Source organism: Primulina tabacum, chromosome 7 (genome assembly GCF_025594145.1).
Source record: "Primulina tabacum isolate GXHZ01 chromosome 7, ASM2559414v2, whole genome shotgun sequence".
Lineage (NCBI taxonomy): Eukaryota > Viridiplantae > Streptophyta > Magnoliopsida > Lamiales > Gesneriaceae > Primulina > Primulina tabacum.
This window is the reverse complement of record NC_134556.1, coordinates 34,810,057-34,836,325: the sequence shown is the minus strand read 5'-3', so window position 1 is coordinate 34,836,325 and position 26,269 is coordinate 34,810,057. Positions and strand designations below refer to the sequence as shown.

General features: G+C 33.0%; 2 protein-coding genes across 2 annotated transcripts; one reads left to right on the top strand and one right to left on the bottom strand.

Annotated features, from left to right (window-relative positions):
* The first annotated feature begins 358 nt into the window (after positions 1 to 358).
* Positions 359 to 3,693, top strand: LOC142551439 (receptor protein-tyrosine kinase CEPR1-like). Its single transcript, XM_075660674.1, has 2 exons — positions 359 to 3,040; positions 3,220 to 3,693. Exons 1-2 carry the CDS (start codon positions 550 to 552, stop codon positions 3,615 to 3,617), a joined length of 2,889 nt encoding a protein of 962 aa, XP_075516789.1. The 5' UTR covers positions 359 to 549; the 3' UTR covers positions 3,618 to 3,693.
* A 9,664-nt stretch (positions 3,694 to 13,357) lies between these two features.
* LOC142551441 (protein PHOSPHATE-INDUCED 1-like) lies at positions 13,358 to 14,449 on the bottom strand. The gene has a single exon (XM_075660679.1). The coding sequence runs from the start codon at positions 14,439 to 14,441 to the stop codon at positions 13,455 to 13,457; it is 987 nt and encodes a 328-aa protein (XP_075516794.1). The 5' UTR covers positions 14,442 to 14,449; the 3' UTR covers positions 13,358 to 13,454.
* Between the last annotated feature and the right edge of the window lie 11,820 nt (positions 14,450 to 26,269).

Genomic DNA, 26,269 nt, shown 5'->3' with positions numbered 1-26,269 from the left:
GCCAAATCTCACCCTCAACTGTTATCAGACATTTAATTTTCCCCATCTCTTATGTTTTGTCGTTGAGTAAGAAAGGATGAGACATTAATTGATTAACGTCGCGAAAATATACATCTTTCCATGATCGTAGCCGTGAGTTCCAACGAGCTAGGTGACTCTGGTACCTTTAAGGCCTCGCCGAGGTGACAAAGAACATGCTATATGTATAGTAAACAAGATGCACACAGAATCGAATGATTCAGAAATAAGTGGCCATGATCAACGTCCTCCGTGCGAAAATATCGAACAAACTGCGAGCTAGCAAACATCTATTTGATATAAAGCTATGCTTGATGTTATTATTCTGTAGTGGGAGAGTATAAGCATAAAGCTTCTTTATGCAAATATATGCGCCTCTTTAAATTTATCTCAATCAATAATACAACAATGCAAGAACCTCCTTTTTCTTTTTTTCTTTAGATTTTTTTGATCTTATTGCTTTATATATCTCTTGTCTTCCTCTCCTCATCCTTTGCATCAACAAAAATAGCCAAAACTTGGGCCTCGATCATGTGTAGTATGGTTTTGGCACGTTCATTTTTCTTTTTTCTGATCTTGTTCTCGTATTTTCGTTCTTGCCTTGCTACCATTGAGATTCAGTCTCGGTTCTTTGATATTGCAAAGAGTACACTCTCGGGGAATTATTCAGGCAAATGGGACGACGGCGGTTATTGCAACTATACCGGGATATCTTGTGATGATCAAGAAAATGTTGTGCAGATTGATATCTCTGGATGGTCTCTGTCTGGGAAATTTCCTGTTGATCAAGTCTGCTCCTTTCTTCCGAAACTACGGGTTCTTCGTGCAGGAAACAACAACTTTAATGAAACCTTCCCTCGTGGCATCGTGGCGTGTATTTTGTTGGAAGAACTAAACATGAGTTCTACACGTTCCACAGGTTCATTACCAGATTTCTCTCCCTTGAAAGCTTTAAAGATTCTTGATCTTTCTTACAACCGTTTTTCTGGTGACTTCCCTTTATCAATCTTAAATCTCACAAATCTTGAGGTGCTGAATTTTAACGAAAACGAAGGGTTCAGCTTGTGGAAACTGCCACACAACATATCAAGTTTGAACAAACTTCAGTCCATGGTGCTGACAACTTGTATGTTGTTTGGCGAAATCCCGGGCAGTATAGGAGACATGAGTTCCTTGATTGATCTTGAATTGAGTGGCAATTATCTGACGGGACGAATTCCTAAAGAACTTGGAAAGTTAAAGAATTTGAAGCAGCTGGAACTTTACTACAACCAACTCGATGGTGAAATACCTGAGGAGCTTGGAAATCTGACAGAACTAGAAGACTTAGACATGTCTGTAAACAAATTCAGTGGCAGTATACCAGAATCCATATGTCGGCTCCCAAATCTGAAAGTTTTTCAACTTTACAACAATAGTCTGACAGGGGAAATCCCGGCTATTATTGCGAATTTGACAACATTATACACGTTGTCCCTTTACGACAACTTCTTGACTGGTGAAGTCCCAAAAAATCTTGGAAAATCATCAGCCATGGTTGCCTTGGATTTGTCTGAGAATCGTCTTTCTGGGAAACTTCCGGAAGGGTTGTGCGGCGGAGGGAAACTGAACTACCTGCTCATGCTTCAGAACTCGATCTCTGGAGAACTGCCTGGAAGTTACGCAAAATGTGAGTCTTTAATCCGTTTCCGTGTTAGCGGTAATGATTTGGAAGGAAATATACCAGAAGGGATTTTTAGTCTTGCTCGTGTTTCGATAATCGATTTGGCATATAATCATTTGAGTGGTTATATTCCAAGATCCATTGAAAATGCCAAGAATTTATCAGAACTTTTCATGCAAGGAAACAAGATTTCAGGTGTTATCCCATCTGAAATCTCTCTTGCTGTGAACTTGGTTAAAATTGATCTTAGTAACAATATTTTGTCCGGTCCCATACCTTCGGAAATTGGAGAATTGAGATTGCTCAATCTTCTTCTTCTACAAAGTAACAACCTGAGTTCTTTGATCCCTGAATCGCTTTCTTCACTGAAATCTCTCAATGTTCTTGATCTGTCAAGTAATATGTTTACCGGAGAAGTCCCAGAAAGGCTGAGTGAACTGCTTCCCAATTCTTTAAACTTATCGAACAATCATCTTTCAGGACCAATTCCTATGTCATTCATAAAGAGTGGATTGTTGAAGATTTTTTCTGGCAATCCAAGCCTATGTATGCCTTCTAATCGTTATTCGTCTGATCATAACTTTCCCGTATGTTCTCAAGTTTATAACCGGAAGAAAATAAACCATGCTTGGCTTATCGGGTGGGTCTCTTTAGGAATCGTAGTTCTTGGAACCATCCTGTTTCTGAAAAGATGTCTAAGCAAAGACGAGAAAATGCTTGAAAAAGATGATACAGTTTCATCGTCAGTTTTTTCATATGATTTCAAGTGTTTCCACCTGTTAACCTTTGATCAACGTGAGATAATGGTGGCCATGATTGAGAAAAACATCGTGGGATATGGAGGATCTGGGACCGTTTACAAGGTTCATCTGAAACATGGGGAACTAGTTGCTGTCAAGAAACTCTGGACCAGTCGAAAAGCTAAAGATTCACCTCCTGAGGACCAGTTGATTCTTGATGAAGGACTCAAAACTGAGGTTGAGACTCTAGGTAGCATTAGGCACAAGAATATTGTAAAATTGTACTGCTATCTTTCCAGTCCAGAATGCAGTTTACTTGTATATGAATACATGACAAATGGGAACCTCTGGAATGCACTTCACAAAGAAAAAAACTTCATCTTGGATTGGCCTAAAAGACACCAGATAGCGCTAGGGATTGCTCAGGGATTGGCGTATCTTCACCACGATTTGTTGTTTCCCATTATCCATCGAGATATCAAATCTACGAACATACTTTTGGATGCTGATTACCAGCCAAAAGTCGCAGATTTTGGGATAGCTAAGGTTTTGCAGGCTGGGGGATCAAAGGATTCTACTACAACTGTTATTGCAGGAACTTATGGCTACTTGGCACCAGGTTACATTCTTGATCATCTGAGCTTTTCGATTCTTCAATGTCATTTTAAGGGCGAGTTTGAATTCATAAACACTGATCCAAAAAAAAAAAAAATCATTTATTAGGCTTTCAAATAAAGTGTTATCCAAACAACTTTCTTATCTAAAAATACACTCTAAATCTCTTTATTTTTGTGCCAGAATATGCCTTTTCCTCCAAGGCAACGACTAAGTGTGACGTGTTCAGTTTTGGGGTCGTGCTAATGGAACTACTAACGGGTAGAAAGCCTGTTGCAGCAGAGTTCGGTGAGAACAAGAACATCATATATTGGGTTGCCACTAAGGTGGAGACTAAGGAAGGGGCGTTGGAGGTACTCGACAGACGAGTCTCGGGGTTGTTCAAAGAAGAGATGATCAAAGTTCTTCTGATCGCCATACGTTGCACGTGTAGGACCCCTGCTTTACGTCCCACAATGAATGAGGTTGTTCAATTGTTGATCGAGGCAGATCCGTGCCGATTTGAATGTTGCATGGCATCAAACAAGCTGAAGGAAACTGCGGACACCACCACCAAGCCTAAAAATAGCTTTGATCTGTGATTTTATTAAGTCAGACATGGAGTATGGCTTATTGAAACTTGAAAGCGTTGCATAAAAGGATAAGCTATAGTATTTATTTGCAGTCTTTAATTTTCTAACATAAGTGGGAGTACTGATGATACTACTCTCTGGTCTTTGCAGTTGCTTATTGTAAATATTTTGAACATTTTTTACCAGGCTAGCAAAGTGTGTATGTGTCTATATATATATATATATGGCAAAAACTTGTGTGAGACGGTCTCACGGGTCGTATTTTGTGAGACGGATCTCTTATATGGGTCATCCATAAAAAAATTACTTTTTATGCTAAGAGTATTACTTTTTTATTGTGAATATCGGTAGGGTTGACTCGTCTCACGAATAAAAATTCGTGAGACCGTCTAGAAGACATGTATGTATGTATATATACCAGAAGACATGCACGTGCATTGTACGTGTGGAACATACAAAGATGGAACATACAATAACCGTAATTTTTGAATTTCTTATGATATATTTTGAAATTATAAAGTTCTATACATAAATACGTCAATAAAAAAGTAGCTAGAAGTTCTATAAGTATCCATCGAAAGAAATTTGACATGCATAAAACATGAAGATAATTGTAATATTTTTAAAAACTTTTATTTTTGAGCAAAAAAAGTTATTTAAAAAATATAATTAAAATTTTAAATCTTATAAATCATTTTAAGTATATATAGATGTAAGACCATTTTGTTTCACATGAAAAAGATTTGAATTCTTATTCCTAATTTTCTATCATTTTGATGTATATAATATAACATTTTACCTGAAATTCAAGAAACTTTTGAATTAAAATATTAACCTTTCACTATTATTCAGTTTTGTTGGCTTAAGCGTGCAAGTGAGAATAGTACTGAGATGAAAACCATTAATGGTTTAATTGTATATGTGCAACAAAGATTGCATTGATCATATGTCGATATAATTGATGGATGAAAATTGTGAGAACCTGAAATTCCAGCAGTAGCAGTAGCAGCAGCTAGCAAATTTCAGCAGAAGCTAAAAATTCCATCAGAAGCTAATATTTCAGAAGCTGATATTTTTCCAGCAGATTGGAATCCAGCAGCAGACAACAGATAAAATCCAGCAGCAGCAGCACGAAATCCCAGCAGACAGTTACTAATTCAGACCATAGCTTGTAACTGAAGCATTTAACACGAAATAAAGATTGTTAATGTCAGATGATGACCTTAATTGGGAGGCTAACAATCAGAATTTCACCTATAAATATCACCCTCAAACCTCTGAATTGGTTTACCAAAAATCTGGAGTTATCACTTGAAATTAGAGCTAAGAAAGTACATTTCCGAAGCTGTAAAATCCAGTAGCAAGGCAAGCAGATTTCCAGACTTCAACCGAAATTCTTTAAGCAAATTACTGTAAGTGGGCTTATGTATAAATATCTTGAAACCCGTTTGATACTTCTGTTTCTAAGTTCAGTTTCTGTATGTTTGATTTCTGATATATGATTTTGAAGCACTGAAACTCCCTAGTGAACTAATGGTAGGAATATATATTCTGAACATTTCTGAATTCTGATTCTGATTCTGATTCTGGCCTCATCCCTTAGAGGGGAGAACATATAGGGGACTGATATCAGTTTAGCCATGAAATTCACTAACGTGCTCAGTGCTTACTAATTCTGATTTCTGTTCTGAAACCTGTGATATCTGAATTCTGATTTCTGTTTTGAAAAGATGAGTTTCTGTATATTATTGTATTGCTGTTTTTGTTGAAAATGGTTTCGAAAACGGGGAGTTATTCCCGCCACTGCTTACTGAGTGACAACCATATCACTCACCCACTAAACACATCTCAGATAAGAACGAGGAGAAATATTAGAGGAGAAAGAGCAGATCCAGTTCTGGGGCTGGTGAAGAAGATTATTGTTTTCAGTTTATGTTATGTTATGTTAATTTCGCTGTATCTGTTAAGGCAATGTTGTGTCTGGTTTTTACATTTCCGCTGTAAAACATCAGTATCCGAGTTGTAACAGACAATTGATTTATTTCGTATTATGAATAAAAGACTGGTTTCTGAATTCTGTACTCTGAGGCTTGTTATTGTCGATTGTAAATTTGAGAACAACGCCAGTGTCAACCAACCCCCGTCCCGGGGCGTGACAAAAATTTTTAGGATACATGCAAATTGCTTTTGTGCTAATTAATGTATTAAACATTTGGGTGATATAAAAATTAATTTATGGCATGTGAAATGTAAATTCCTTTAACACAAAAATTTTATGAGATTCATTTTACGAGTCAATTTTGTGAAACAAATATTCAACCTGATTCGACCATGAAAAATTATTAATTTTATATCAAAATTATTACTTTTCATTGTTGGTATGTACATGGTCGATCTGTCTCACGTATATACCGTGAAGTCGTCTCATAAAAAATTTACTCTTACTTAAAATACTCTTAATTATAATTCATTTTTGGGGTGAAAATTACTCAAAAACTTATTAGAAACATTTTTATGCACAAAAGTCTACTAATGTAGATTAATCTTTCAAATTTCTTTCCACAGTTCTTAATGCCAAAACTAATGCTTTGAAATGTATAATTTGATTTGAAAACAACCCTATATTATATGTCAAATCAATTATCAATTAATGTTGCTTGCTGAAAATTCTAAATTTTAAATTGATTAATTAATCTATCAATTGTAAATTTTCTTCTGGTCATTTAATTAGTTTTATTGGCTTGTTGAAACTTGAAACACATGATTAATTTTGGTTAGAAACTTAAATTGATTAGAATTAATAATATCAAATTAAATTATCATTAATTGATATCAACAAACCAAATTCTTAGCAATTGATTATATACACACACAAACATAAACTTAAAACGCATTATTAATTTTTTTAAAAATAAATGTTATAAACTTATATCGATTAGAATTAATAATATCAAACTAAGTTATCACAAAATGATATCAACAAAACCAAAGGGTAAAAATTTGTGTGAGACGGTCTCACGGGTCGTATTTTGTGAGACAGATCTCTTATTTGCGTCATCAATGAAAAATTATTAATTTTTATGCTAAGAGTATTACTTTTTATTGTGAATATCGGTAGAATAGACCCGTCATACAGATAAAGATTCGTGAGATCGTATCACAAGATACCTACTCATTCTTAAGAATTCATTAAAAAATCAATGATATTTTTGTATTTGATGATGTTGGATTATGTGATCGCTATACTTTGATACACTGACCAATTTCTGTGCGACAGGCTCCCTGAAAAGGTGTTGATAAGAGTAATTAATGACTATATTTTAATCTAACTAGATAAATCGGTTTATATAAAATAATTGTAGAAATATTTTATTAATTATAATCCTAATTATCTAAAAATATGCTATCTTTCAACATTTGTAATTTGAAATCTAATTTATTTTAAATCAGATTGATAAAGACATTCCGAGGAATATAATATACTTTGGATTTTTGGCAAGGAAAAATGGGAAAATAAAAATTTTAAGATAAAATAAAAATTACTACCTTTTTTTATAAAATATATTTTCATGGTTTTATTGTGACTTTTTTTTCTAATTTCTTATATATATGTAGCTTGCAGATTTTGTAGTCAATAATAAATGGTTACAAAAAAATTATTTGAAATTTTATTTTTTAAATACCTTTTAATTTAATGAGTGATTTAATTATTTATATTGAAAAAAAAGAATAAAATAATTTTTAGTAGTTCAACAGCATATTTAATATTTACAGCAAACAGTCAGGTAATAAAATACATCACTTAATAAAAAATGGGAAGAGGGACAAACCAGAGAGTGTTTAGAAGGGAATAAGAACAAAGAGAAAGTTGAAAATGGCCTTTCACCCGCCTACCCCTACTCCCAAATCCCCCAATTGAATATATTTTCTCCATTAATCTTTCACTCTCCCACGATAGCAAATACCATACGCCATTTGACATTTTTCTTGGAGTTTCTCCAGAGACAAAGGTTGAATCTTTTTTGTTTTTTTTGCTGCTAAAACCTGAGAAGAAGGTGATAAAAACACCAATGTGAGGTCATACTGCAATGGCTTTCTCTGAATCTGAAGCTTGGAGCTGGAGGTTGGGGGTGTGGAATTACGGGGTTGACCTTCTCAAGAAATGGGTAGCATCTGGCTGTTGCGATGTAAATCCGAGGTCTTTTTTGGGTTTTGACAGATGAAGAGGGGAGCAAATGCAGTAGTTGTTGTTTCTTCCTCGGGCCCCTTTTTTCTCTTTCGCTGGTTTAAGGCAGACAGGATGAAGCCAGGCATAAACTTTTTTACAAATTTTCTCTTGAATATGAAGAGCCCTCTTCAAATATAGGCTTTTTTAGTATATTATTTTACTTTTTATCCTAACCCATATGAGAAAAAAGGATCTTTATGTCTTAGCATGTCTATCTGAAACGTTTTAACATTTTCCAGTGGTGAAACAGTGAATGATTTGTTCGTCTAGTCATGCCAATGCTGAGTGGAGGAAGTGGAAATGGAGCTTATGAAATTTTTCGTTACATATAGTTTTTGTATGTATGTCATTCAAGAAGTATTGCACTTGAGATGGCAAATTATGACTAATTGATTATGCGTTTTGCTTTTCCCCAAATCTCTATAGATATATGGTAACGGCACATGCCATTTTCGTTTGTTTTTTAGTTATGTTTCTCCATTGCTTTTTTAGCTTTTCCCACAATTTTGGGCACTTGGTAGATGGTAGTGATATTCGGTTGATTGTCGAGAAAAGATCTTTTCGCACCATTGTTTTAATCTCCTCGATGATATTGCTTTCGACGTCCTTAAACACGAGGTTTGTTTCATGGAAACTTGTGAAGAATTGTCGGTTGATGTCATGATTGTCACATTTTGTTCTTACATCCTTTTTTAGTTAAATTGAATGTGACACACGGAATGGATCAATGGGAAATAATACTTCATGAATGCTGAGTTTCATAGGTACATTTTGGTAGGTAAATATCCCTGTAACTGGCACCTTAATGGTGTTCTCAAGGCATTAATGACAGTACAGCACCAGATATTTTCTTCTCAGAGCAAATGGATTTGTGTTTAGACAATGGCTTATGGAACTAATGGGTATTGCTATGTATGAAATGAAGATCTTTAAGGCATCCTTCATTCGGTTTACTGGGAAATATGCTAGATCAATTTATCCGTGCAGGTTGGTTCGAAGCCGTTATTTTTGTTCAGTTTTGCAAATTCTTACCTTCTTAAAGGGCCAAAACCTCCATGTTTCCCATCACCTATGCTCTGTGCAGGTTCTTTAATTGACTGCAAATAAATTTAAATAGCATGGCTGATTGTTTTCGTTAAAGTACTGAAGATTATTCAACTGTTGAGGTATTGGACTCGCTGTTTTCATGTAGATCAATTTGCTTTTGTTACCCTTTTTAGTTTCCATCATCTTGGTAGATGATAAGTAATTGCCTGTGTAATTGTGAATGAAATTGTATGACATTTGCATTTAGCTCTGGAGGGACAGAAAGCCATACAATTGAGATCTTATTTATTTAACTTCGTATCCTTCTGCTTGCGGAGAAGATGAAGCACCATTTGAATTGCTCGCTAGCTGTAGTTTCCGTTCCTGGGAAAGGTCTCAGATAACGAACAGAAACATTCTGAAATATACATATAGAAAAAGTTTGTCGAAAAAAAAATGTTTCGCACCAATAAGATGATCCAAATAATAGATCTATCTCACAAAATACGACGTGTGAGATCGTCTCACACAGATTTTTGTCTAAGTGCTGTTATCCCAATTCCCAAATAAAAGGTGGATTGTCCATGATTTCTTCTACATTATCAAATAACTTTTCCAACGGTAGTATGGAAATTATCATCGTCCCATGAGGTGTACGGACGACCATAAGGATTTTCGATTTGTCTTTTAAGGCAATGTTGAACTATTTATAACAGTTATAAACTATGTTTTCATTGAATGCTTAGATTAACTTATTTTTGTATTAGAAATTATAAGATGTTTTAATTGGATATTTAGCTATATGACTTCTTGACAACAAGTTTTTAAAAAATATTGACCACTTCTTTTAAATTGGTATGAAATGCCAAAATTGACCTCATATATAAAGTATATCCAAAATTAAACTATTATATTTATATTTAAATAATTTATTTATTTACTTACATGGGTAAAAAAAAAAAGAGAGAGAATAAGAAGCGGGTCAATAAAAATCATAAACCCTACCCATATAATCCATATTTTCTCTGCACTCATGTTCTCTCCCTTGCAATTTCTAACAGCAAGATCTATTTTCTCTTTTCTGGATTCAAAAAACTTTGCTTACAATGAGGCAATATTGAGAAACAGTGTTTTTCTTGCTATTTGATGGCTCTTTGGGGATTTTGTTTGAGTGTGGTTCTTATTTTTTGGTGTATAATTTTTATTTTTGTTTGGAAGGGGTCAAAAGTGAAGACTAAAAAATCAAAAAAAAAGTGAGAACGGAGCAGGAAAAGGTTTGGGTTAGTGTGAATGTAAGATTATTGTAACGTAAGATTTGTCTTGAAGAACATAATTTATTTACCAATTATCCGTATTCATGAATTGAAAAGAAATTTCTTGAGATATATAATGGGGATGCATGATGCGAATGTGTTTCTGGGTTTGAACAAAGTTTCCAAAATATGTTTTCGATGTTAGAGATTTTTCTCAAAAATCATGTTTTTGCACGTATATAAACATGATAAAACAAATATGCGGAAGCTAAATTGAGCGTTACCTCCGGCCATTGAATCATTTTAAGTATTTGATATCCCTCCGATTGAAGTCTTCTAAACACTCCAATCTTTCTATAGATGGTGTATTATTATGTATGAGATTGTATGCTTAGGGACCTCAATCGCCTCTACTTATAGGCGTTTCTCATACCATCAACGAGAAAAGTCGGGAGCCGAGAGTAAAAAGAATCGTGTACGCATCTAAATTTTCTTGGCCGTCGCCAATTTCAATTTGTACACGCTACTTCTTTTAATACGTGTCACGTTTTTCTTACATTTGATGCAGTTTTAATTGGATTCAAGTTTGCCTAAGCTTGTGAAATCTTTAATTTCGCCATTATGCATTGCCATTGGATTATGTTATCATGGAGATTAAGTTTAATTTGGTTCCTTGTTAGAAAGATGAAAAAAATTTCAAGATATTAATTCCTAGTTTCAGTTGCTACGAATGAATTTTTCAGTCACCTAAAATTAAAATTAGTTCTCATTGATACATTTTTTGTGTTTGAATATGTTTAATTAACTAATTTCTTTTGCTTATGATTACGCATGCAGATACAACTAAAGACACAATTGTCAAGAAGCAGGCACTCCGATTGTAAACTTTCAATGCACTCACTTCGCTTTTTTAATAACAATATAGTTTTTAAAAAAATAATGAAAATACACATCAATTGCGAAAATTAACTTTGATATATAAATTTTGGTTGTTGTGAATAGTATATCGATTACCCAATAAATGTGACTTGATTTTCAAATATAGTTTAGCATCTTATGCTTGTTGCATGGTTAAATAGCATAACATGATCATTCTTACAACAGTAAGTCTAATACAAGAAATTTTGATATGCTCATTTCCAAAATTAGCTTCAACATAAAAGTGGTTGCCATTAACATGATAAATGGAAGCCAGTTACTTTGCGTTAGTAGCCATGAACATGGAAACAATTGCCATGAACATGAAAATAAGTAGCCATAAAGTAGCTATTTAAATGATCATAAAAATGAAAATTCTGAAAGTCGATCGTCAAATAACATTATTGTTTCACTACATAAGTTAAAAAAAAGTTGAAATGTATGTTGAAAGCTAAAACTAACATAACATATAACATGTCACCTCCAAACATCAAACTACTAGTCGATTTTAGCGTTTCCCAAACTCACCAATTGATGGATTTATGTTCACTTTTCTCCTTCCACACTTTCTTTTCACATTAGGTGGCAGCAACTTTCGTTCCAACTCTACAACTACATGAATTAGTTGCAAAATAAACAGTTTCATGGTCATCTTGGGTGTAAGCATGATAATGCAAGCTATTTAATTCATAGACATGATTTTTTTAGAAGCGTTGAACCTTTCACGAAGAATTGACTCAACGGTCGAAGTTTCTATAGTCGTAGATGCTGCCGCGGCATTATGATATCGGCTAAACCAACACGAAGTCAGTTTTTGAAGTGCATCTAACAATGAAACAATTGGAAGATCCCTTTCAGCACGAAATCTGGAATTTATTGACTCTACTCTATTATATTGTATTGTGTTCTGGGGCAACGAGATCTAGACCACTTGTCCGGAGAAGTGTGCTCTTCCAAATATTTCGGAACTTGTGGGTACCTGTTTCTCATATCACTATACAATGAATCAAACTCACTTTGTTTGTATATGCTATATGCATTAACAACTCTGTATAACCTTTTTGTTTACTCCTAGTTTTTATATTTTGTGACAAGTGACACACACAATAACCATGATGTGCTTGTTTGTACACATTTGCTATAGCATAAATTATACCCTAGTGTCTGTCTAAAATTATTGTTAGTTCTTCATCATCTGGTATCACTTCCTATTGTTTACTTCATTACACTTCATCATTATAGATGACAGGCTGGGCTCGGAAAGCCCAGTAATATGGTGCTTCGGGCCAGCCTAACTACTAATTTTCAACATCTCTATTTTTCGATAATTTCACATGAAGCACATGCATATTCTGTGAATCCCCAAAACATAAATATATCTTCACGCCTATTGCATTGTTAATATAAATAGGAAGAGGATTGCAATCACGTACACATGGCAAATAACTTATTCTCATTTTCGATTCATCTGTATTCAATTCCATAACTTTACTTATCAAATTCACCACTTCTTCACATGCACAATCATCCTTACCCAAAGTGATTGCTGCCTATTTAGAACTAGAGCCTTGACACCACATACAAATGCCTTGTTTATCTATTCTCCACTCACCATTATATTTACATAGAACATTAGTTAATGTCATTACCTGTATAAAACAAAATAAAATAGTCAGAAACATGTTGCTGGAATCAATCGACAAAAATAAAAAAGTATGTGGCTGGGAAAAAGTTTTTAAAAGGAATATGACATGAATGGCGATCGATAATACGTACGAGACGAAAGATGTTAAGTTTTCAGCGACAGAAATTATGTTTACGACGATTGATAAGAGGTTTAGTTACAATACAGATTCCAAAAAAAATTCTCTGTGAGACCCGAAAATATTGTGGCAAACCAGATGATTAAACTAAATAAACTAACGTTCAAACATAAAATTTGGTGAAATCCGCTTCTTGATATCTAATGTAGCTAGAATAAGAGTAATTTTATCAGTCTTGTTTGGTTAACTCTGAAAAATAAAAAAATTTTCCCACGTAGAAATGGGTAGAAGAGGCACGAGGAAGAGTGGGTGTAAAAGAAAATGAAATAAAAATCGGAGTGGTACGACTATTTGATTTTACAACCCGATATAGCAAAAGACCCGACAAAATTTTCCTGTATTATAATTTTGTCTTTTGAGATAATTAATTAATTGAAAATATAGAAGGACGGTCATTTACCTAAATAAAAAATATTTAAGATTATTAACCAAATTAGGGGAGGTTATATAACTAAATGCCCCCTTTAATTGTCATAATTACCAAAACAAAGAGCACACATATATTTAAATTGTTTTTCAGATTTTATCAAAAAATGAATGAATTAAATATAATTTTCTACCAATTACATTTCTTCTAAGCCCAAAATACAAGTATCACTCAAACTAAAGTGGAACATTTGGAAGTGGAAGGATCGTATATGGCCGGAAGAAGGTATTTCCGACCACTCGCACCATGCGCGTTGTAGCTACCACCGGTGGTCGGATCCAACAGCAAGTCTCCGGCGTAACCCGGGTAGGCCCCTTTCCCGTACACGCCAGGGCAAGCCGAAGCAGCTTCCAGTGGAGCAGTAGCCGGGCCTTGGTAGAACCCGTCTCCGAACGGGTTCGTGGCGGTTCCGGCCAAAAGCCCGGATAGAACAGTCACCACTCCGTCCATGCCCACATCATTGTTGGGGGATCCCAGTGGCGGGTTCTGCGGGCCGTAAATGGGCTGATGGAAGGGCCAAGCACAGTAGCCGGGGCACTGTGTCTCCGAATTTCCCACCCATATGTATGCGAATTTCTGATTCTTCCCTTCCACGACGGAGCTCTTGGATCCGTGGGTTCCGCACCTGTTCACGCAGAACCCAGCGACGGTGACATCGGAAGCCGTCAACACGACGTTGATGGCGTTCTTCTGGTCACCCTTCGACGCCAGCTGCACGATCTGTTTCTGCGAGAGAGATTTCCCGAGAGAGCATTTCTCGTCGAGGATCTGTTTGCCCAAACGGAGAGAGAGTGAGGATGGATTCTTGGAGTTTGCGAGGTGGTAGTATTTCTCCACGCCCTTCCACCAAGTGGCCACCGATGGGTTGCTTGGGGTGGAGGCGGGATCTGACAAGGAGGAGATGAAATCTGAGATGATAGCCGTTTGGGATGGCTTGAAGTGGCCGTACCATATGAGATTGACAGAGATGGTGCCTTGCAAGAGTGCACCTTTGTGGTAACGAAGAAGCTGGTCTTGAGCAGAAGACAAATTGAATGCAGAAAACAGAACCAAAAGCAGAGATTTTATAACATGGTTAGAAGCCATTGTAATGAAGGAGAATCTGAGTGAGCAGCTTTGGGGGAGATTGAAACTTTGGATTTGGTATGAAATCTCCATGGAAAGAGTGTGGTATTTATAGTATTCATATTGTGCAAGGAAAGTGAGGAGAAGGAGACTGACAGACAGTACGCGCTTCTTCGATATGCATTTGCCAGCCTTTTTTAGCCATTTATTCCCATCAGACTTAGATTCAATCCCATTTTGTTTTTTTCGTTTTTTTATTTTTATCAGAAAGTACGTAGTTGCAATTTGCAAATTTAGCCATTGGTTACAGGTTGAATTTTTAAAAACTAATCCAACTCAATTAGATATCGGATTTGGTTTGATCCTAAACCACATAAACCGGTTCTGGGTTGAACTTGATTATACCTTATCAATTCCGGATTATACCTGATCAGTTCAGGATTAAACCGACCCATTAACCATGACTACTCTTATGGGATTGCTTGTATAGATTAAATTTCAAAGATCGTCCCGCCAAATCACTGATTTTTTAAGTCATGATTTCAATTCGAAGCTCAAAAATTTGTAACGTTGTTAACCCATTGAGAATCCGACATTCACAAGGGCCTACTATATACATCTTTCATACAACTTTAAGTCATCAATGCATGTATCATGCACCTTAATTCAATTTATAATATGTATTTTTTAAAAAATTTTACAATTATCAACACTTATCACATGGTATTAATTTTTTATGTGGCGTTTTCTACATTACACCGACTCTCTCAACGACAACGTTAATGTTAGACTATAAACTCAATAGGTGTATTGACCCGAAAGAGGAGAGTGACTTGAGCAACAAACGCTCCGGTATGCCCCTCCAAACCTTTAGCTTTTTATCCGGCGAGTCAAGAATTTTTGAAGTATTTTTGGCTTCTAGGGGGAATTGCTCTGGATTTTGTTTCAACAAGCCATTTTGTATAATATAAAAATTCACGAGTGTGGCATGTACAAGGACTCGTCTTTTCTTCACGAAAATGACTAATAAAAGTTTCTATAAAAACTTATTTTATCTCATTCGTAAAATTATTTAAAATTTCAATTTTATCCATATGTAACGTGACAATATACAGTCGGCCATGAGCAAAGATGTCAATAACAAGTCCAGAAGTGTAGTAGCACCAGTTGCATTCCATTCGAAAAGTCCTCGCTCGGATCAAATCGAGCTATTTGAGCTTTAGCTCAATTCGATCCACAGTCGAACTCGAGTTCTAACTCAGCTATAAGGAACTTTTGTTGTTTTGAAATAACACAAAATTTATTTTGTAATGTATATTTTTCCTCAATGAATTCAATATAAAACAAGAGTTTCAATCATATAACTAAAAACAAATGATATCACCAATAGAAAATGAAATTCACTTGAGCTCGAACCACGCCAATAATGATCTTAGGAATGATCTTAGTTCGCTCGTGTTAGAGTTACAAATCACGTGTGATTGTTAGTATATAAGATAAATAAATAATAATTTAAAAAAAATTAACAATTCAACAAGTAAAAGTAGATGTACGATATATATGGATAAATAAAAAGTTTGTTCTTATTTTTGGATACATCAATCGACTATTTAAATAAAAGAAGTACCAAATAAGATCTGACTTTATTTTCTCATTCTCTTCTTTTTTTAAAAAAAAAAAAAGAAGAAGAAGAAGAGGAAAACGTATCTGTATATATATATATAAAAGCAGATTTTTTATCAAAAATAGTAATTTTTCGTCAAAATATTATTTCTAAAAAAGAAAAAATATATCATAAATATTGAAATATGTGTACTGCAATAGATGATAATTTTATTTATTGTTTGCATTGATTATATCAATTCATTTATTTCAAATTTAAATTCAATTCATTTTTATATTAATTCAAATATATTTTATGTATTATATGTCTTTTATTATTTTTTATTCAAAATGAAAATTTTATATATATCTATATATATAATTATATATAGATATATAAAAGCAGAGTTTTTGCCAAAAACAGTAATTTCCCGTCAAAATGTCATTTATATAAAACGAAAATTTTATTATGAATATTGATATATGTGTACTGCAATAAATGATCAGCTTCAATTATTGTTTGCATTGATTATATCAATTCATTTAATTCAATTTTGAATTTAATTAATTTTTATATTAATTCAAATGTAATTTATGTATTATATGTTTTTTTATTTTTTTATTCAAATTAAAACAAAACTCTATTGAAAACATAAATTATATTAAAAATTTTGCATTGATTATATCAATCAGTTTAATTAAAAACTGTATAAATAAATTTAAAAAACAAATGATTGCAATGTTCAGTATCACTCATTAGGTAAATCATTCAAAAATAATTTTTTCTATTTTAAGTAATTTCTACTCAAATTATTTAAAAAAAAGGAAATACAATATTTAATTAGTTTATTTAATTTTTCTAAAAATAAAATTGATTGAGTGTTAAAATTTATCACTACAACAAGGTTTTTCCATGAACATTAATTTACCATTTAATAATCATAAATGTTTTTATCTCAAATACAAATTATTTCGAAATTACCTTAATTTGAAAAAATTAATGTGTTGTAATTTTATTCCAAAACCATATGTATATTGTATATCTTGAATTGTCTTCTTAAAAATTCGAATAAAAGAGCACAAAAAAATTAAAACAATAGATTCAAAAGAGTTTCAAATGGACATTAAATTACTTTCAATAACATGTATATTACCCTCAATAATCAGAAATTTTTGACACTCAATGCATGCAATTCGAGATTTTCATAATTTGAAAGAGTTAATGTATATAGTTTGGTACACATGATAGGATAAACATGTGATATATAGTCAAGTTAAGGATAAATAAGATGTAGGATATTATAATTAATGTTTGGTATGATTTTAATAAGAGTGATTAAATTTATATATTAGATTGTAATGACAAAATTAACCTTATCATAATAAATTTTATAATTTCAAAGTTGTTGCATAAGTTCATATTTTTTATCTGTTCATAGCGCCGATAGTGCTTGCATAATTTATTTATTTTTACCTAATTTTATATATTATATAATATGATAATTGAGCCCTTGATTTTGTGAGTCAAGTCAAATATCAATTTTTAAGGTTAATCGAGTGATACTAATAATTTTATTGATATTTATAAAAATTATTTATATAATTATCTCAAATTCATTTATATAATTATCATATTATATAATATATAAAAATAAATAAAAATATTTATTTGATTTTAATTCTACCTACTAGCATAGATTTATAAAAATCATTTATAAATTGAGGGCAGTTAAGTCATTTATAGTGTATTTTATCATTAAATTAAAATTATCACACCTAATAGAAGTGACATTTTATCCTTTTAAAAAATCATTTATCAAGGGCCCATGATAATATCATAGGCTTTTTAAAAAGGTACCAAACATGGGATAAGGAGGATCATTTATCAATCTCTCCCTTATTCATGTACCAAACTATGCCTATGTATATTGTATATCTTGAATTGTCTTCTTAAAAATTCGAATAAAAGAGCACAAAAAAATTAAAACAATAGATTCAAAAGAGTTTCAAATGGACATTAAATTACTCTCAATAAACATGTATATTACCCTCAATAATCAGAAATTTTTGACACTCAATGCATGCAATTCGAGATTTTCATAATTTGAAAGAGTTGATGTATGATATAATTCTGTCAAAAGCATCAAATATATAATTATTATCCCTTGGGATGTATAATTTGAAATTAAAATTATAAATAATGCAATATTGCATATTATATTAGAAACCAATTTTATTCTATTTATCTTACTATATTGTAATTATATATAATTAATATCCCTTGGGATATAATTCTGTCAAAAGCATCATATATGAGTTGAATCATTTCAAGTTGTAATGTTCGTTTAAATTTATATTTGTTCGTTGTTATGAACTACCTACATATGAAAACAACGAGAACAACAAGACACTTTGAAATTTGTCTTTCATAATCGAGAAGTAAAAAATATTATTCATCTATTTATACAAAATTTTAATTATTATGTATTACTAATGTGATAAATTTCTTATATATTACAAAGTTCACGGACACATGATAGTATAAAATTTCCCGTAATGAAAATGATTAAACTAATTTTAAAGAAAGCAAGCATCTTATTAGAAGACACATTATAAAATTTATCGACATTATTTTGGAATACACATAATAAATGTTAATTAAATTTTTTTTCCTGATTTATACATAATTTATTTATGATCACATGTTTCATTTTTTCTTTCGGAATAATAGGTTGTTGTGTATATTATGAAAAGATTTTGTAAATAAAAAAACAACTCATTTGGATAAAGATCTTGATAAAACAATTATTGTTATCATTCAAATATGTCGAACACATGTCATGTCACAAAATTTTTGTGAATATTGATTTAGACAAAATTACTGAATTTTTAAAAAAATATTTCACATTAATTTTATTGAATGTGATTTAAAAATATATTTTTTATCACATGTTAAAAAATAATAATATATAGCTTCTCGAAAATTAAAAAATTAAATATGTATTAAGGTTGGTGGTCGATATCAATACACTAAACACAATAAGCATCATATCATTGCCTTAGGCTGACACAATCTAAAATTTTAAGATATGATAGTGATTATTAGCCAAAAAAATTAATCGACATGCGTAATATTTAATAAAGTTTTTTAAAATTATCGAAAAAATAGTTTTTATTTTTATTTTTTATAATTATATTATTTTTTCAATTTAAATATTTATTCATTTTCATTAATTTTTAATAATATTATCCCGTGTACGCTGTGCTCCAACACAGCCTGTCTAGCTGTTTTCTCTAATTCAAGAGACGAGGGGGCAATAAAACATCGACTTGAATATTTTTATTTTATTTTTAGATATCCCAACGCAAATACGAGAATTGTACCAATTTAAAAATATTTCATGTCCCAAATAAGTTATTTATAATTAGGGGTGTCAAAATCAGACACGATCCACCAACCTGACACGATTCAACCCGAAAAAATTAATATTTGGGTTTGGGGTTTTTGGGTTCGGGTCAGCTATCGGGTTCAACCAGATCTGACCCGAAAAAATGATCAGGTCGGGTTGAGTTCGGGTCAACTCGAAAATTTTAATTTTTTTAAAAAAATTATAATTAATAAATATTGCTTATATTTATATATATTGTATGCCTGAAAAATATTTATTGTATATTTATATCATAAATTTTTATAATTTATTATTTATTTTAAACATTTTTTATTTTTTAAATAATTGTTTATTTGATTTAATAAATATACTTATTTTTCTACAATTAGATTTTCAAATTTAAATTATATATATGAGAGAGATTTTATTATTATTTGTTTACATTAAAATATGAGTATTATTTTTTTAAAATTCTATTTAATTTTCTTTAAAAAATTTTATTAAAAAATTCAAAATAAGGTCATATGGGTTTATCGGGTTGATCGGGTTCAGGTTTGGGTTGAGAGTTTTCAAATTGGATTCGGGTTCGGGTTGAGAAATTTTTGAATAGTACTGTTGCTCAACCCGACTCCATCCACCAGAATTGACACCGCTATTTACAATAATTCATGCAGCAAGTTATCAATAATTCTTTTACTAAAAAGCAAAAAGAAACAACTCGTAGATCTTTCGGTAAATTGCTCAAGAATACCCAAAAACAAAAAATATATATTCAATCCATGTGTGAGAAAAAAATTATTTGTACTCTCAGAGCCCACATATCTTTTTTAAATGAAAATCGATACAAAATATTTAGAATATGATACTAATATATAATATTTAAATATCAAATTTTCAGATCTGATACTAATATATAATTTTTGAATATTGAAATCTTTATTACAAATATTGATATTAATACAAATGATCAATATTTTTTTATACATGTCTAGATGTTCAAATTTAGATATCTTTATGTGTTATTATCAAATTATATTATGTGTGTGAATCAAAAAAGGACAGAGGAGAATTAGCAGCAGATGATAGCTGTAATGTACTGCCAGTAAGTCCATCCAGCTTGCTCAAGCAAAGTCACGACTATATTGTTGCTGCATGCCTTTTCAATAATGAGTAGGTATCTCATGAGATGATCTCACGAATTTTTATATGTGAGATGAGTCAATCTTACCGATATTTACAATAAAAAGTAATATTCTTACATAAAAAGTAATACTTTTTCATGGATAACCTAAACAAAAGATCTGTCTTATAATATAAGATTTGTGAAATCGTCTCACACAAATTTTTGTCTTTAATAATTGTTTTTTATTAATTAATGCGCCGCCCAATAATTATCAATAAATCGGTCAACTATACATTATAACCTTTTTTCCCAATTAAAAATATAACTTGAAAAAATCGAATTCGAGATCATTGATCATACATCAACCTATTTTATCAACTTAGACACATATGTGAAGCAATAGTTTTTAAAAAAATATTAGATTGGTGTGAGGGAAGACAAATCCACAAGCTATATTACAATTAAGGATTCGAATCAAGCGAATTTCTTTTCTTCCAATCTGTTCGATAGATTATTTGATTTGCATTCCAAATATGGTATTTGAGTCAAACTGCTTGAAAATCCGATAGAGGCAAATCTAGTTTCAAGTTATTAAGTCAAAACTACAAATAATTTAAATTTTAATTACATATTTAATTAAACATTGAAATTCGGAGAGACTTTTTGGATAAATTGTTATTCTCTAAATCCAAATAAAAATTATCCGTCAGTTAAAAAAAAAAAATTATTTTTTTGCACTCTCTTATCAGCAAAAAAAATATGTTTGCATTCCCAAAGCCCACATTTATTTAATTATATGAAATTTGGTACAAAACATTGAAAATATGATATTTTGAATAACAATTGTTTCAGATCTGATATTAATATATGATTTTTGAGTACCCAAACATATACACCAAAAATTAATATCAATTACACATGTCTTTTCGAATGAAAATCTGTTTAAAACATTGAAAATATGATATAATTATATGATATTTAAGTACCGATTGTTTTAGATATGATACAAAAAATAAAAATTTGAAGATACTATTTTAGAAAAATTTTATTAATATCAACGTTTGTTACACATATTTGAGTACTCAAAATCATATATTAGTATGAAATCTGAAATAGATGGTACTGAAATATCATATATTAATACCGTATTTTCAATATATTTTTTTTATCGATTTTCATCGTACAAGACAAATGTGAATGGATTAACACCAATATTTGATATATATGTTTAAGCATTCAAAAATTATATATTGATATCATATATCAAATGATTAATATTTAAATATCATATATTAATATAATTTTTTAATATTTCGAGCTGAATTTCATCCCAAAAAAAATAAATATATATTTATAATATATAAACACTTGTTATATATCAAAGAAGGTAAACAAATAATTTTTCTACGAAAACAGAGACAATTTGTGTTTAGATTAGTGAGTGGATACCACGTTACCCATAATTTTCCCCCAACAATTTAACAATGGAAATTGAATATTGAACGTCGCACATCCCAAGTGCCAGCTGGAGCATTTCCTTTTTTCAATTTCCCGCTTCCCTAGGATCACTTTATATCCCCACCCGGCCCTGTATCTATCTAATACACATTATCTAAATCGAGTCGGTTCATCGTACAACTAAAAATATATGATAAATTTACAATTAAAATTGAAAGTTTCGTCTTCACATAGTGAATGTGACGAGGATGAGTGTTGTGTGTATCAGAATGTAGGTGTTGTGCGTAGGTGTTGTAACACCCACGACAACATGCAGCGGAAATTATAGTTTGACACACTGACACGCAACTTGAATGATAACAATACGAGATACGAGAGATAAATTATGCACAAGTATAAAATACTTGTGCGGTGCCTCAGGGCAAAATAATTCACTAGAAAAACTTGTAAGTTTACAAAAACCAATACTAGTGAAAGAATAAAACGACTCCCTTATTAAGGCGAGTAACAAATTGCATCCTAAACCTCTAACAAACCGTATAACCAAAATACATAGGATGCATCAACTGAGAAGTGAAAAAGTCTTCAAAAATCAGCGCACTAATCAAAACAGTGATTAGGTGTTGTCTTCAGATGTTGTCAGCACTTCACAGCAACACTTTATCAATGACGCGAGATTGCTTCAATCAGAAAATATTTTCTTCGTACAAATGCATCTCTGTCTCTCCGAAAGTTTTATGCTCTATATCGTCCCTCTCTTTCGTTTCTTCTCCTTTGAGTCCTATTTTGCATAGAAACCCAATTTCATTAGGAAACAAACTCTTTTTAAAACAAGGATAATATCTTAAAGATATTATGATATCATATCTTAAAAATATTATAGTCATATCAAATATAGTATTATATCACATATTGAATTTATACGAGATCATATCATCAATTTCGAGATTATTCTCATGTCTAGAAAGGCAAAATATTAAAGATAAAAAAAAGAAAAATATATCAAGGAATAAAATTCCTTTCAATCTCCCCCTTTTTGCCTTTCTGGACAAAACAACCCAAAAATGATTGTACGGCTCAGCTCCCCATGAGTTAGCAAATCAGTGACTCAGCCAACTTTAGTTGACTCCTCCTGAATTCTATCGTTAAGCCTTCTCCTGATGAAAAATACAGTTCACACAGGTGTTGTATGTTAGATGTTGCAACATTCAGATCATAACACCGAAATAGTTCATTAATCATGAGGGACAAAGATCAGAGATAATAAAAGGACAACTAAAGTAAGAAGTACTAGAACCATCAAGAGAGACCAAAACCATCAAGAGAGAAAAAAACTCAAAATCTCATTATCCTTCATTACTGCCGCCATCATCATCATCATCATCAGCCATTTTTGCTCCACTGGTTCCAGCTATATCTGTATCTACTCCCCCTTTTTGTCTAGAATAGACACTTTCACCCAGCAGAAGCTCATAGTCAGCCACTTGATTTTCATAATGTTCAATGGTTTTATTGGCATTTTCAATCTGTTGTCGGCCATAGGCAATCTGAGCTTGAATGTAGGAGATAGACAGTGTGACATAACCAGTAGGTGGAACATCTGTAGGTGGCTGTTCAGCTGTCTCAGCCCTCAGGCACATGTTCAGATGTTGTATCATCAGTGTTGCCAACATCCGGAGCAACATTTGAATGCAGCCAAGGCAGATCGATCTTCCTGTTGCCTTTGAAATAAGCAGGAGAAATCTTCAGAGGATCTCTGACAGGGCAATGATCTTCATCAATATCCCTAATGAAACCTTGAGATTCCAAGATTCCATAAATCAGTGAAGGGTAGGGCAGCTTTGTTTTCTTGAAGTCTCCTTCAGCATATTGCAATGCTGTCCTGAACACCAGATTTCCAAAGTTAAAGGCCCTTCCAGTACCAATAGCAAACAACACCAGGGCCTGAGATCTAGTCACAGTAGTAGAATTGGTTGACGGTGTCCAATTCCAGATTGATGTCTTGTGCAGCACGGAGAAAAAAGAAGTGAGATTAGCAGCACTCAACTTCTTGGGATAATCAGGGAATACTTTGATCAGGCCTCCAGTGAGCACAGAGGTTACAGCATTTATGTCCAGATCCTCTTCAACTTCCTCAATATCCGGAGTGTTGTAGAATGCATTGATCACAGAAGGGGAGAACTTGTAGATACGATCACGAACAAACACTCTCCCATACTTCACCGATTCCTCATCTCCAACACTGTCCAGGAGATTGCAGTAGAATTCTAACACTACACGGCGACAGTAGGCAATAACAGTAGTGACTGTGGATAGCAACCTTCGGTTCTTGAGAAACTCAATCAAATTGTATTTCCCATATGCATTAACATCAATATTTTTCTCCTCAATCAGCTCTCTCTGAACAAACAGCGGCCATAATGCCAAGGCATCCTCAGAATAAAATTTGGGGGAAAAAGACTTACTTAAATCATAGTCAGCCGAGTCAATGTGGTGCTCGATGTTGTCAACATCCACATCAACACCGGCAGCAGTAGCAGCAACATCATCAGAAGACTCACTAGCTTCAGAGCCAATATCCTCAGATTCAGCATCACCCTGTTCCTCAGATTCAAAGTCAGATACAGACGATGAAGAGGAAGAAGCTCCAGGTTGGTTTTGCTCAAACTCCTTCATCATTTCTGAATCAGGTTTATCATCCTTAGAAATTTGTTTCTTGGCAGCCTTTTCTTCCTTAAGGTGAGCAAGAAACTCGGCCAGAGATTGTTCATCTTCTACAGGCTCATCAGGAACTCTTTCTTCTGCAACATGTTGAGTATCTGTGATGGGGTTTTGTTTTTGAATACCAGAAGTAGAACCAGGTTCCTTTGTAGCAACAGTTGGTTTGGGGCGAGCCACCAACTCAAAATCATCATCATTGGAGTCGTCTCCAGATGAGAAATCAGGGTCCAGAAGATTTGAGGAGGTAGATGCCCGTGGTTTCTTGGTTGGAACAAAGTCCGGATCGAACCCTGCTTGTCTCTTTGACCTTCGGCGCATAGGAGTAGTGGAAAAAGCTTTATTCAAGACTTCAAAGTCCGGTGGATTCTCGACATTGATCTCGTTCCCAGGTTCACCAGGAGCGATCATTTCCAGCGGAGTTGGTTCTTCTGACACGCCCACAATTTCCATCCCCTCAACATTGGTTTCGGCTGTGGGTGTTGTGTCAGGTGATTTTCCACCCATGCTCGCAGCCATTTCACTCCTAATGTCGTGAGGATCGAAGCCAGCCATTTGAGAGTATACGGAAGTCATGCATACTAGACCCATCATTTTCCGATAATCTACCTTCTCCTTTCTTCTAGTTTGCATTTCTCCAAATGCTTCTCCAATGATCTGAGATGATGGATGATTTTTCTGAATCTTACTTGGAATATCAATCCCTTCATTGGTTACAACATCATCATTTTCAGTATACTCTCCTGGTTCATCATTTGATTCTGCCAGTGCAGGTGTTGTCTCAGGTGTTACAACACCGGGTGCAACATCTGTGTTAGGCAGTGTCTCAGTTATGTTCAGTAGCCCATCAATATCATCCTCGATTGTTTTTCCCGTTAGATCTGCAAGATCGTCAAAAACAACGTTAATAGATTCCATAGTCGTTCTTGTTATGAGATTATACACGGGATATGCACGACTATTGGATGAATAACCAAGAAATAAACACTTGTCAATTTTAGAGTCAAACTTTGCAAGATGGTATCGGTCATTCAAAACATAACATACACACCCAAAAACATGAAAGTACTTCAGGTTTGGCCTCTTTCCCATGATGATTTCATAGGATGTCATAGTAGAACCACTCCTTAAGTACACACGATTTGAAATATGACATGCTGTATTTAAGGCCTCGGCCCAAAATCGTTTTGAAATATTCTTTGAACTCAACATGACCCTAGCAATTTTTTGCAGTGTCCTATTCTTCCTTTCGGCTATTCCATTTTGTTGAGGAGTTATCCCTCTCTTTTCACAGAATGATATGAAGTGTGAGTTTTCAAATTCTTTACCATGGTCGGTCCTTATCTTACCAACCCTCAAATCATGTAGATTAGTAATCTTAGCATGTAATTTCTTAAAAACAGCAAATGTGTCGGATTTTTCTCTAAGAAAACTTACCCATGTAAAGCGAGAGAAATCATCCACACAAACACATGAATACTTCTTACCTCCGAGGCTTTCTACTTCCATTGGACCCATAAGATCCATGTGCAGGAGTTCAAGACACCGTGTTGTCCCAAAGTGTTGCAACACTTGATGGGAAACACGTGTTTGCTTACCCTTTTGACATGCACCACAAACATAAGGAATTC